At 56.0% G+C, this 12,670-nt stretch overlaps 2 protein-coding genes across 2 annotated transcripts in view; one reads left to right on the top strand and one right to left on the bottom strand.

Annotated features, from left to right (window-relative positions):
* Positions 1 to 3,987, top strand: part of LOC311202782 (class I histocompatibility antigen, F10 alpha chain-like) — a gene marked incomplete at its 5' end in the record, with an annotated part of 129,951 nt that extends 125,964 nt beyond the window's left edge. The window contains 6 exons of the mRNA XM_084277428.1: positions 684 to 947; positions 1,673 to 1,948; positions 2,025 to 2,297; positions 2,386 to 2,490; positions 2,632 to 2,658; positions 2,851 to 3,987. Of these exons, the coding sequence (XP_084133554.1) occupies positions 684 to 947; positions 1,673 to 1,948; positions 2,025 to 2,297; positions 2,386 to 2,490; positions 2,632 to 2,657 (944 nt within the window). The 3' untranslated portion in view covers position 2,658; positions 2,851 to 3,987. The remainder of the gene's footprint in view (positions 1 to 683; positions 948 to 1,672; positions 1,949 to 2,024; positions 2,298 to 2,385; positions 2,491 to 2,631; positions 2,659 to 2,850) is intronic.
* A 3,665-nt stretch (positions 3,988 to 7,652) lies between these two features.
* On the bottom strand, positions 7,653 to 8,588 carry LOC311202926 (olfactory receptor 14C36-like; the record flags this gene model as incomplete). The annotated part of the gene is made up of 1 exon (XM_084277571.1): positions 7,653 to 8,588. One exon carries the CDS (start codon positions 8,586 to 8,588, stop codon positions 7,653 to 7,655), a length of 936 nt encoding a protein of 311 aa, XP_084133697.1.
* Positions 8,589 to 12,670: the final 4,082 nt, after the last annotated feature.

The raw sequence follows: 12,670 nt of genomic DNA, 5'->3' as shown, positions 1-12,670 counted from the left end.
TGAGATAGGGGTGACCCCAGCCTGGGGGATACAGGTGAAATGGGGCTGTGGAGGGGTTCTGGGACCCTGAGGGGGTGGGGGGGCTAGGCGGTCCCGTGGGAGGAGTTACTGGTAAGAGTCTCTGGCTGCCATTGGTGGGCAGATGGTGGCGCAGCCAATCGCGGGTCTTGGGGCGGGGCTGGCAGCGAGGTTTGTCCTGGAGCAGGGCTCCTTTCACTCAGAACATCTGGGACCCAGAGCGGAGGGATGTGGCTGGACCGGGCACTGGGGCTGCTTCTGCTGCTGAGGGTCCTCAGCTGGGCGGCGTGTGGTAAGTGCGGGGGGGTCCCGGGAACCCCACTGGACCCAGTTTCTTGATAATGGTTTTCCATTCCCTGCACACTGGACCACTCCGGGGCACAGACACCCCCAGTCACTCTCCCCAGAGAATGGGTGCCCCCTTGGAACACTCCCCTTCCATCCTCTTCCATCCCTTTCCGTCCCCTTCCCAGACACTCCCATCCTGGACACAGACCCCATCCTGGACACAGATTCCCCCCACCAGACACTTCCCCTTGAAGCTGCCCCCACGCCCCCAATCTGCTGCACTGGGATCCCCACCCTGGCTCACCAACCACTTCTGAACTGTGGACACCCTCACCCAACAACCCCCCTAACAGTCACTGTTCCCCGTGTCCCCACAGAGCTCCACTCCCTTCGCTACTTTGGCATTGCGGTGTCAGAGCCCAGCCCAGGAGTACCCCAGTTTGTGTCCATGGGGTACTTGGACGGGAACCTCATTTTGCGCTACGACAGCGAGAAGGGGAGGATGGTGCCCCGGGCAGACTGGATGGCGGCCAACCTGGACCAGCAGTACTGGGACCAGGAGACCCAGGTGGGACAGAACAATCAGGAGATTTACACTGTGAACCTGGACACACTGCAGAGCCGCTACAACCAGAGTGAGGGTGAGTGTGGGCTGGGATGGGACTCTGTGGGATGGGAGATCTCCATCCCCTCCTCCCCCATGAAGATGCTACTCTTCCCCATGCTACTGACCTACTGACATGCTGATCCTTCCCAGCGCAGCGCTGCTGCCAGAGAGCTCCCAGTCCTCTTGTCCCCCAGCATGAGGGGTGTCAGCTGCCTGTCCCAACCCTACAGTCCTTGGGATCCCTTGTCCCAGAGCCAGAGAGGGTTCTGGGTGCCTCACCAAACACATTCCATCTTCCCATTCACCATGCCCAGCACCCCATCCCAGGCCTGGCTCCCCCATCCCAGCCTTCACTGTCCCCATGACAGTGGAGATCTTAAAAATCCACCTTGTGTCCTAGCCCCTCACCCTTCCTTTGAAACTTTGTACCCTCTACTGCAGACCCAGAGGGGCTTCCACAACTCATCTGATCTCTTATTCACCCCTACCAGAATTCAGGACCCTGTCCCATCCCTTTGCTGTCGCAGGGCACCGTGGGGCTGGGTGCCAGCCTGGTGCACAGGGCATCTGTGTCACAGCTTTACATGATGCCCAAGTGCTGCGGGCCCTGGGCAGGGTGGGTGCAACACTCGTGTCGGTGCCCAATTCCCTCAGTCCTCACACAGGGCTAGAGTTAGGGGTGCTGATGGGGGGCCTTGCCCCACTGAAGGCCCAGGGCTGCAGCAGCCCCTCAGCCCCATCTCCCTGGTCGTGTTTCAGGGGCTCACACACAGCAACACATGTACGGCTGTGACCTCCTGGAGGACAATAGCACCAGGGGGTTTTGGCAAATAGCCTACGACGGAAGAGACTTCATTGCCTTTGACATGGACACGATGACGTTCACTGCGGCAGACGAGGGAGCACAAATCACCAAGAGGAACTGGGAGGCAGATGGGACTGTCGCTGAGAGCTGGAAGCACTACCTGGAAAGCACCTGTACCACGTGGCTGAGGAAATACATGAGCTATGGGCAGGCTGTGCTGGAGAGGAAAGGTGAGGGGAGATGGGGACCCTGGGGAGAGGCCAGCGTGCATGTGTGTGCCAGCCCTCACTGCCACACCCTCCCCAGAGCCCCCCACAGTGCGAGTGTTGAAGAAGGAGACCCAGGGGATCCCGACCTTGCACTGCCGCGCTTACGGCTTCTACCCACGGCCCATCACCATCAGCTGGCTGAAGGACGGTGAGGTCAGGGACCAGGAGACCCAGCGGGGCAGCATCGTGCCCAACAGCGATGGCACCTACTACACCTGGGTGTCCATTGAGGCCCCTCCTGGGGAGCAGGACAAGTACCGGTGCCGTGTGGAGCACGCCAGCCTGGCTGAGCCGGGGGTCTTTGCAATGGGTGAGTCTGGTGGCCTTGGGCATGTGCAGAGGTGGGCTCGGGGCATTCCCCTTGCCCTCCCCCTCCTCACAGCCCTGCTCTTCCCCAGAGCCAGAGTCCAACCAATTGACCATCGTGCTGGGGGTGGTTGTTTCCCTTGCCATCCTGGCTGTCATTGCCATCATTGGATTTGTCATCTGGAAGCGCAGATCAGGTAAAGCCCCGGGGTGTGGGAGGAAGGCAGAGCCCAGGGGGCTGGCAGGGGCTGTGGGCACAAGCCACATAGCCCTGGGGAGCCCTCAAGCCTAAGGGTGAAAGGCAGTGGATGCTGATATCTCTTTCTTTCTCTTTGCAGGGAAGAAGGGCTGCAGCAGGGTGTAAAGTGAGTACTGGGGTCATGTTCCAGCCATTGCCCAATGCCAGGGCAGTCTCGTGTTTCTGCCTGCATTTCCTCACCCCCTTCCTCCCTTGTCTCCAGTCACCAGGCTGGGGGAGGGGAGCACTCAGACTCTCAGAGGGTTGTTGACAGGGAGGCTCCCCTGGGTGACTCTGTCCCTTCCTCCTGTCCCTTCAGTGATCCACACATAACTGATTCACGTTGACTGGGGAGCTGGACGTGTCCCCCAGATGCCGATGTGCTGGAGGCAGCTGGAGCTGCCTGCAGAGAAATGATCATGCTGTGCCTGTCCACACTGATGTGCTGGTGGCTCTGCTGGCTGTGGGAAATGCCTTGTTTCCCGTGCTTTGGTAATTGCACAATCCCATTTTTAGCATTGTTTTAATTTTGAAAGTGATTTCTTGTGCATGTGCACAAGCAATAACTGGTCCCAGCCCTCTGGCGGGCTGTGCCTCCTCTTCCTTCAGGTCTGATATAGCCAGTACCAGCCAGCTCAAGGACAGACCCACCAGTTATCAATGCCAAGCCAATCAGTGACTGTGGTAGTGCTTCTGTGATAACGTATTTAAGGAATAAAACCCACAAGTGTCAGCTTTTTGCTGCCAGAGAAATGAGTGAGAAGGTGTGAGAAACTTTGCAGCCACCAAGGTCAATGAGGAGAGGCAGGAGGTGCTCCAGATGAGAGATTCCCTTGCAATCCCTGGAGAAGACCGTGGCCAGGCAGGTTGTCCCTCTACAGCCCATGGAAGATGATGGGGAGCAGAGATCCCATGTGCAGCCCGTGGAGGACCCCATGCTGGAGCAGTTGGAGACACCTGAACAATGCTGTGGAAAGCCCATGTTGGAGCAAGCTCCTAGCAGGACCTGCAGCCCGTGGAGAGAGTCTCACACCAGAGCAGGTTTGCTGGGGGGACTTGTGACTCCGTGGGGAACCAGGCTGGAGCAGTCTCATGCTGAAGGTCTGTACCCCATGGAAGTGACCCACGCTGGGGCAGCTGGTGAAGAGCTAAAGCTGCATGGGAAAGGATTCACGTTGAAGTTCAAGGAGGACTGTCTCCCATGAGAGGGACCTCATGCTGGGGCAGGGGAAGTATGAGGAGGAAGAAGTGCAGCAGGGACAACGCGTGATTAACTGACCACAACCCCCCATTCCCTGTTCCCCTCATCCCCCTGTGCTACTCAGCAGGAGGAAGGAGAGAAATCATGAATAAAGTTGAGCCTGGGGAGAAGGGAAGTGTGAGGAGAGGGGTGTTAAGGTTTGATTTTATTTCTCATTATCCTGCTCTGTTTTGATTGGGTTAATAAATCAGATGCATTTTATCCCGTGCTCAGTCTGTTTTACCCGTGATGCTAATTGCAGAACGATCTCTCCCTGTCCTTATCTCAACCCATAAGCCTCTCAATATGTATTTTCTCTTCCCTCTCCTGCTTAGGAGGAGAGTGGTAGAGTGGCATTATCAGCATTGAGAAGATCCCTCTCAGTCTTCTCTTCTCTGGGCTTAACAGCCCCAAATCCCTCAGTCTCTCTCTGTCAGAGATGTTCTGGTCCCCTCAGCATCTCCATAGCCCATTGTTGTCCCCTCTCCTGGAGCTCCCTGTCCTTCCTGCCCCGCGGAGCCCAGCACTGCCCACACTATTCCCGATGAGGCCTCCCCAAGGTAGAGCAGAGGGGCAGGAGAACCTCCCTGACTTCTCTTGATACCCCCCAGGATGTCATTGGCTTTCTAGGCCACGAGGACACGTTGCTGGTCATGGTCAGCTTGGTGCCCACCAGCACTCCCAGGGCTTTTCCCCAGAGCTGCTGCCCAGCAGGTCACCCCTATCTGTCCTGGTGCTTGGGGGTATAACTCCCTGTGTGCAGGACCCTGCACTTGTCCTCCTTGGATTCAGTAAGATCAGTCCCTGCCCAGCTCTCCAGCCTTTCCAGAGCTTGCTGGATGGCAGCACAGCCTCCAGGCATGTCAGGCACTCCTCCCAGTTTGGTGTCACTCCATCCTTTCATCCAGTATAGGCCTGAGAGACTGAGAGGTGTTCACAGAGAGAACAGTGAAGCTTTGTAACAGGCTGCTCAAGGAGGTGGTGGAATCATCATCCCTTGGGCTGTTCAAAAAACAGGTAGATATGGTGCTTCAGGGGATGGTTTAGAGGTTACAAGTGTGTAGGGCTGAAGGTTGAACTTGATGATCTTGAATGTCTTTTCCAACCTTGATGATTCTATGAAACTAAGAGGCTTTTTAGCCTCTAAAGTAGAACCTAGATGTTCCCCTCCATCAGGTTCCCAATGCCTGGGCCAAGCCCAGTGGTCCCCAAACCCCAGAGCCTCCCATCCCAGGGGGATGCTGGCATCCCTGCAGCCACCCCAGGGTTGGGGACTGACCAACCACTCCTGTCCCTTAGCTTATGACCCAGAACTCTAAAGCCACATGAACCAGAGCAAAAAGTATTCCTCACCCACTCAAGTGCCCCAAAAACTCAACCAGAATCAACTTTCCACCTTGCCCATTCCCCTCCTGGACCCACGACAGGGTCCCGTACTGGGACCAGTGGTGTTTAATACCTTCATCAATGACATCAACAGTGGGATCCAGTGCACCCTCAGCAAGTTTGCAGATGACACCAAGCTGAGCGGAAAGGCAACACACCAGAGAGATGGGATGTCATCCAGAGGGACCTGGACATGCTGGAGAGATGGGCTCATGCAAACCCCATGCAGTTCAACAAGGTCCTCCACTTGGGTCAGGACAGACCTCACTACCAATACAGGCTGGGGGGTGATGGGATAGAGCAGCCCTGTGGAAAAGGACTTGGGGTACATGACCCAGTGATGTGCCAGTCCCATCCTGGCTGCATCACCAGAAGTGTGGCCAGCAGCTCGAGAGAGGTGATTCTTCCCCTCTGCTCTGCTGAGACCCCACCTGCAGTGCTGGGTCCAGCTCTGGAGCCCTCAGCACAAGAAGGACACGGACCTCTTGGAGCAGGTCCAGAGGAGGCCACAAGGATGATCAGAGGGCTGGAGCACTTCTCTTACAAAGGCAGGTGAGAGGGTTGGGGCTGTTCAGTCCAGAGAAGAGAAAGCTCAGGGGAGACCTCACAGCTCCTTCCGGTCCCTGGAGGGACCTACAGGCAAGCTGGGAAGGACTGTTCCCAAGGGCAGGGAGTGATAGGATGAGGGGTGGTGGTTTTAAACTAGAGCAGGGCAGGTTTAGATGAAACATAAGGAAGAAGTTCTGCCCTCTGAGGGTGGTGGGACACCGGCACAGCTTCCTCAGAGAGGTGGTGGAGGCTCCATCCCTGGAGACATTCAAGGTCAGGTTTGATGAAGCTCCAAGCAACATGATGTAGTGAAAGGTGTCCATGGTCACTGGGGGCAGGGGATGGGACACAACACATGACACGACATGATGTGGACTTGATGGCCTTCAAAGGTCCCTTCCAACCCAGAGCATTCTGTGATTCTGTAACTGGAGGTCTCAGAGCTGAAGGAGCTCTGGGGACGTCTCCACTCTGAACTGTCAGGAGAGGGCAGTGTGAGCCCAGAAGAGTCCCTGAGCCCCAGCCCCCAGGCAAGACCTGCCAGAAGAGCATCCTCCTGCCCAGGCTGAGATGCTTGGAGCACCTGAACAGGTGTCTGAGGGACGTTGGGTGCTGAGGACCTACAATGGGGGGAGGAATGCAATTCCTAATGTGTCACTACCTCTTCGGGAAAACCTCCAGGAGATGAAGACACCTGGTTGGGAAACATTTTGGTGCATTTTCTGGGTGGATTAGTGACCTGTTGTAGACATTAAAAGTTATCATGGTTTGTGGGACACTCTCCACTAGCCCAGGGTACCCAAAGCCCCATCCAACCTGGCCTTGAACCCTGACAGGGATACAGGGCAGCCCCAGCTTCTCTGAGAACCTGTGCCAGGGTCTTGCCCCCTCCCCGTGAAGGATTTCTGCCTCCCAGCTCCTCTCCAGCTGCCCTCCTGCAGCTGAAGGCCATTCCCCTGGGCCTCTCCCTCCCTGCCTGTGTCATCAGCCCCTCTCCAGCATTCCTGGAGCCTCTTGAAGGACTGGAGGTCTCCCAAGTCAGAGGTCTCTCCAGAAGCAGCAGTCTCTTCTTCAGGCTGAGCCAGCCCAGCTGTCCCAGCCTGGATCCAGAGCAGAGGGGCTCCAACTCTTGGATCATCTCTGTGGCCTCCTCAGGGCTCGCTCCAACAGCTCTGTGTGTCCTTCTTGTCCTGGGGACCCCAAGCTGGATGCAGCGCTGCCAGGGGGTCTCCCCAGAGCAGAGCAGAGGGGCAGAATCCCCCACCTCGACCCGCTGGTCTAGCTGCAGGGGATGCAGCCCAGGATACAGTTGGCTTCCTGAGCTGCCAGCACACACAGATGGGTCAGGTTGAGCTTCTCATCAACCAATACCCAAACCCTTCTCCTCAGGCTGCTCTCAGCCCCTGCACAGCCTCTTGTTGTGCTGGGGTTGCCCTGACCCATGTGCAGCATCTCCAAGCAGCTCCTTGTAAATGACATCTGCCCCCTCCAGTGTGTGACAGCCACGGATATGTCACTCAGTGTCACCAGCCATCACCTCCAATGGCACTAGACACCGAGGAGTCCAGAATCTTCATGGTCACAGTATGGCCAAGAGGTGTTGAGCAAACAACACTCCAGGTGTGCAGAGCAACCATCCTGGCCACAACGTGGTCGGTGATGCCTACTTTTGGAATGCCTGCTGGAAGATGAACCCGTTGTTAACACATGACACAGAGGAGATCCTGTCTGATGACAGAGATGCTGTGAGAGGTTCAGCTCTGACCCACACTCTAACATCTTTATAGAGGCTCCAGAGGGGTGTGCCTTGGCAAAAGCAGGTGGAACATTGACACTCTGGTAGGACCATTATCACAGAAGTAATTATAATAACAATAAGGAGAAGACAGCAAGCTCAAACTGCTCTGGAAGACACCTGGAGCACCTTGGAGAAAGAAGCAGGAACTTTACCACTGCTGGAAACATGTCCGTGGCATCGCGCTCCGGATCGCGTCCTGGAGCTCCTGGTTCCTCATGCTGTAGATGAGGGGGTTCACTTCTGGAGGCACCACCGAGTACAGAACAGTCACCGCCAGGTCCAGGGGTGGGGAGGAGATGGAGGGGGGCTTCAGGTAGGCAAACACGGCTGTGCTGATGAACAGGGAGACCACAGCCAGGTGAGGGAGGCAGGTGGAAAAGGCTTTGTGCCGTCTCTGCTGCGAGGGGATCCTCAGCACAGCCCTGAAGATCTGCACATAGGACACCACGATGAACACAAAACACCACAAGTTCACAGAGACGCTGGCTGCAAGAAGCCAAACTTCCCTGAGGTAGGTGCCTAAGCAGGAGAGCTTGAGCATCTGGGGGATTTCACAGAAGAACTGGCCCAGGGCGTTGCCTTGGCAGAGCAGCAGAGCGAACGTGTTGGCAGCGTGCAGCAGAGCAGTGACAAACCCACCGCCCCAGGCAGCTGCTGCCATGTGGACACAAGCTCTGCTGCCCAGGAGGGTCCCGTAGTGCAGGGGTCTGCAGATGGCCACGTAGCGGTCGTAGGCCATGATGGTGAGAAGAAAATACTCCCCTAACATAAAGAAGGGAAGGAAAAAGAGTTGGGCAGCACAACCTGCATAGGAGATGGCCCTCACATCCCACAGGGAATTGAATATGGATTTGGGGAGGATGGTGGAGATGGCACCCAGGTCGAGGAGGGAGAGGTTGAGGAGGAAGAAGTACATGGGGCTGTGGAGGTGGTGGTCACAGGCTATGGCAGTGATGATGAGGCCGTTGCCCAGGAGGGCAGCCAGGTAGATGCCCAGGAAGAGGCAGAAGTGCAGGAGCTGCAGCTCCCATGTGTCTGCAAAGGGCAGGAGGAGGAACTGGCTGATGGAGCTGCTGTTGCACATTTTTTCCACATGCATATGGGGACCTGTGCAAGGCAGAAAATAGAATTACGGAATTACAAGTCACAGCAGACTTCTCAGAGGACAACCTCTCCCAGTTCCCATGGGATCCTCCCAAAATGCCCCTCTCTTTTCAAGATGTGTCACCTCTGCCTGGTGCTGGTTGAGGGTGTTACCAGGAGTGATACACAGAGGGCACTTGGATCCCCTGCACAGAGGTGGGGCTGCTGCAGGCTCTGGAGAAGCCAGTCCTGCCCTGCATCAGTAGGTCGATAGGAACATGGGGGGATCTCAGGTCAAACCCAGTCGAGGGATCAACGAGCTTTTCAGCATTGTTCTCCCAGTTTGACAGCTGGCAGAGCAGGGCTGTGGGGGCAGATTTTGGTTTCTTCAGTTCAAGTTGCCCCACCAAGCTGAGGACTGCTTCTAAGGCAGAAAGCCCTGGCATGTCCACTGCACTCCAAGTGAAATCTTGTGCATCACGTGATGCAGGGGACTGTCCTTTGATGCAGTGTCAGGACAGCCAGACTGTCCATCACTCCTTGTTCCAGCTGCCCTGCACTGGCACCTCTCTGAGATGAGGGGCATCCAGACATTCCTCCAAGAAGAAACTGGACACTACTGAGGGCAGAGGGAGCTGGTTTCCAAGCTCACACCTCTAAACCCCTCACCTGGCTGGTGGTGGTTTATGAGGGTCTCAGCTCTCAGCCAGGGATGTGGTGGGCTTACTGCAGCTCCCCACAGACAACCTTCAGCAGTGTTTCCATGCCCCAGGGTTTCTTCTTCACTGGACTGCTGGATAACACAGAGACACCGTGGGAGTGCTGGGCACTTCTGGAGGTCACAGAATCACAGAAAGCATTGGGTTGGAAGGGACCTTGAAAGGTCATCTAGTGCGACCCCCCTGCAGTGAGCAGGGACACCTGTAACTAGAGCAGATTGCTCAGAGCTTCATCAAGGCTGACCTTGAATGCCCCCAGGGATGGGGCCTCCACCACCTCTCTGGACAGCTGTTGCAGTTTTGCCTGGCTGGGTTCTGGTGGAGAAGGGGGGCTGCAGGGGTGGCTTCTGCAAGAAGCAGCCAGAAGCTCTCTGCAGGCCCAAGAGAGCAAAGACCAGCCGGCTTAAGGCCGGACCTGCTGCTGACCAAGGCCGAGCCCATCAGTGATGGTCACAGTGAAGGGAGTGAGAAGATGTAAGAAACTGCAGACACCAAGGCCAGGGAAGGGGGGAGGAGGTGCCAGAGTGAAGGATGCCTCTGCAGCCTGTGGAGAAACCCATGGTGGAGTGGGTGTCCCCTTGAAGCCCATGGAAAAGGCTGAGATCCCACCTGCAGCAAGCGGAGAGGCTCCACACTGGATGGAGCAGGGGGAGACAGACAGGAGATGCTGTGACCCGCATTGGAACAAGTCCCTGCCAGCACTTGCAGCCCATGGAGAGAGACAGAGACACAGAGATGAGCAAGAGAGAGATTTTGCGCTGGAACAGGTTTGCTGGGGGGAGGCTGGTGACCCTGTGGAGGACTGGGACTGAGAGACACTGTGATTTATGACTGCACCCACAGCAGTGACCCACACTGGGGCAGCTGGTAAAGAGCTGAAGCCCTGTGGGAAAGGTCTCACATTGGAGAAGTTCATGGAGGACTGTCTGCCATGGGTGGGACCCCACAGTGCAGCAGGGGAAGGGGGTGAGGAATGAATGCCCCCCTGGCTGAGAAGGAAACCAACTTATGAGGAACTGACCAAAACCCCCATTCCCCCAGTCCCTGCCCCTCCCTGTGCCACAGTGTGGGGAAAGAAGGGAGTAAAATCCTGGCTAAAGTGAATTCTGCTGAGAAGGGAGGGGTGGGGGGAGGTGCTTTAAGATCTGGCCACACTTCTCACTACCTGACTCTGGTGTCACTGGGGGTGCAGGGCAGGGACAGCAATTAGAGAGTTTTCTGTCCTTTATTCTGTGTTGAGTCTGTTTTGCCCATGAAGCTGACTGCAGAATGATCTCTCCCTATCCTTACCTCCACTCCTCAGCCTCTCAATATCTATTTTCTCCCCTGTCCAGCTGAAAAGGGGAGTGACAGTGTGACTTTGCTGGACATCTGGCCTCCAGCCAGGGTCAAACCACCAGACCACAGGCCCATCAATTCAGCTTGTCCAAGTCCCTCTGGATGACATCCCATCCCTCTGGCATCCTGACTACACCATTCAGGTCAACAAGGACCCTTCAGAGAAAGAGACAGTTGGCCTAAAGGTGGGGTGTTCTGATGGGAGGGTCAGATCATTCCCAGCCCTCCACAGCCCTGGGGCCTGGCATGGCAATTAGGTGGTTTCCCTCAATGGCTACCTCAACACCGTTGGTGTTGTAACTGCTGTTGACTCCTCTCCCCCAATGAGCAAGAACAAGGCCTGGAGAGACCAGAGGGGAACATCCCAAAGTATCAGTGTCAAGGGGTGTGGGGCTGGGAGACACACATGGGCTTTGGGGTGATTCTTCTCTTTGGTGGTCAGGCTGCTGGGAAGGCAACTCACAGCCACGTCCTTGTGTGTCCTGACTTCACCTGGGAGAAAGATGATATTCCTGCTGGTCTGGTGCTGGGGTTCACATTTAGGATGTGAGTATCGCTTGTAGCATGGTGACATTTTGGGTGTTGAGGCTGAGGTGAGGCAAGACATGGATGTTTTTGGCTTCTCCTGCTCTCCCACCAGCAGGACCACAGCTTGTGAACTAGCTGAGCATCAGTGGCATGTGTGTTGTGCTGTGCATCACTTCTTTGGCATGTTCCATTGTCATCATCATCATAATCTTCCTTTTCTGTCCTATTAAACTGTCTTTATCTCAACTCACAGTTTTAACTTTTTGTTTCCAATTCTCTCCCAAAGCCTCTGTGGGGGGAGGGGTGTGTGTGACCATCTGAGTGGTTATTTTAGCTGCCGACCTGGTTAAACCCCAACACTGTGACAGTGAGGACTGAAGGGCTTGAATGTGTGAGTGAGGAGACCAGGGAAGGCATCTGCACCCCCAGGGTTCATGAATCCACCTCCCACAGCACTTCTGGGGACTGGTCCCTCTCAACCCCTGCCCATGTCACTGCTGCCTTGAGCTGCTCCTGCCACTCTCCATCCACTGCTCACAGTTCCCACCCCTCAGCTTGGCTTTACAGACACCTCCTAGGGCTGGAGCCCTGCCTGGGGGCACCCCTGTGTGTGCAGGGCAAAGAAGCAGCTTGTACAATTCCTGACAAGCCATGGGGTCTCAGCAGCTTCTGCAGAACTGAGAAATTCTGGAAAATTCCCATGTCACACTGCTCACACGGCCAAAGCTCAAAGCAGAGACCCTTCCCTTCCAGGTGAACACTGCCTTGGCATCCTTCTTGAGCAGGACCCTCCACAGAGATCCTCACAGCAACGTACCTTGATCACACAGCACCTCTCAACAGAGGAAGGACCCAGCCCTGCACTGCTGGGGGGTTGATCCTGCCACCTGCAGCTTCTCCCTGCAGTGCTGCAGGGACCCTGACAGGAAGGACAACTCCAGGCACCCCTGGGCAAACACCATCACAGCCCTGCAGCCTTTCCTGGGGAAACAGAGCCATTACTCCTGGTCCCATGAATTGGGACAGTGGGGGATCCCTGCTCTGGAGCACATCATTCTCCTCTAAGCCAGGGGAAAGTCCTTGGGAAAGGATCCATACCTGTGTGATGTTCCACCCTTTGGGAATACTTCCAGCAGGTTTAGTGCCCTCAGCTGCAGTCTGACCATATCAAGCACAGAGAAAGTTTTCCCCTCCTGCCCCACGCTACCTTCCTTGCTCCTCTCCCCTTGCTGCCTACAGACAGAGCCTGTGGCCCTGCAGTGCTGCACAGAGGAGATGCTCCTGGGCAGAGCTGTCTCTCTGCAGTGTGTCCCATGAGCTTCCTCCATCCACAGAGCCTGGATAAGCTCTGCAGCAGAGGAGCAGCCCAAAGTGGCACTTTGTGCCCTCTGGGATCCCTTCTAGTGTCCCTCAGGCTCCAGGGGAACCTGCTGTAAAACAGGCTGAAGTCATCACTGACATCGCCTCTGCCCACTGAGGAGAGGTGTGTCTTCACAGT

This window comes from Gallinula chloropus, assembly GCF_964237585.1.
Source record: "Gallinula chloropus genome assembly, chromosome: 32".
Lineage (NCBI taxonomy): Eukaryota > Metazoa > Chordata > Aves > Gruiformes > Rallidae > Gallinula > Gallinula chloropus.
Note: the sequence above shows the minus strand (reverse complement) of the source record. Positions and strands in the feature narration are given on the sequence as shown.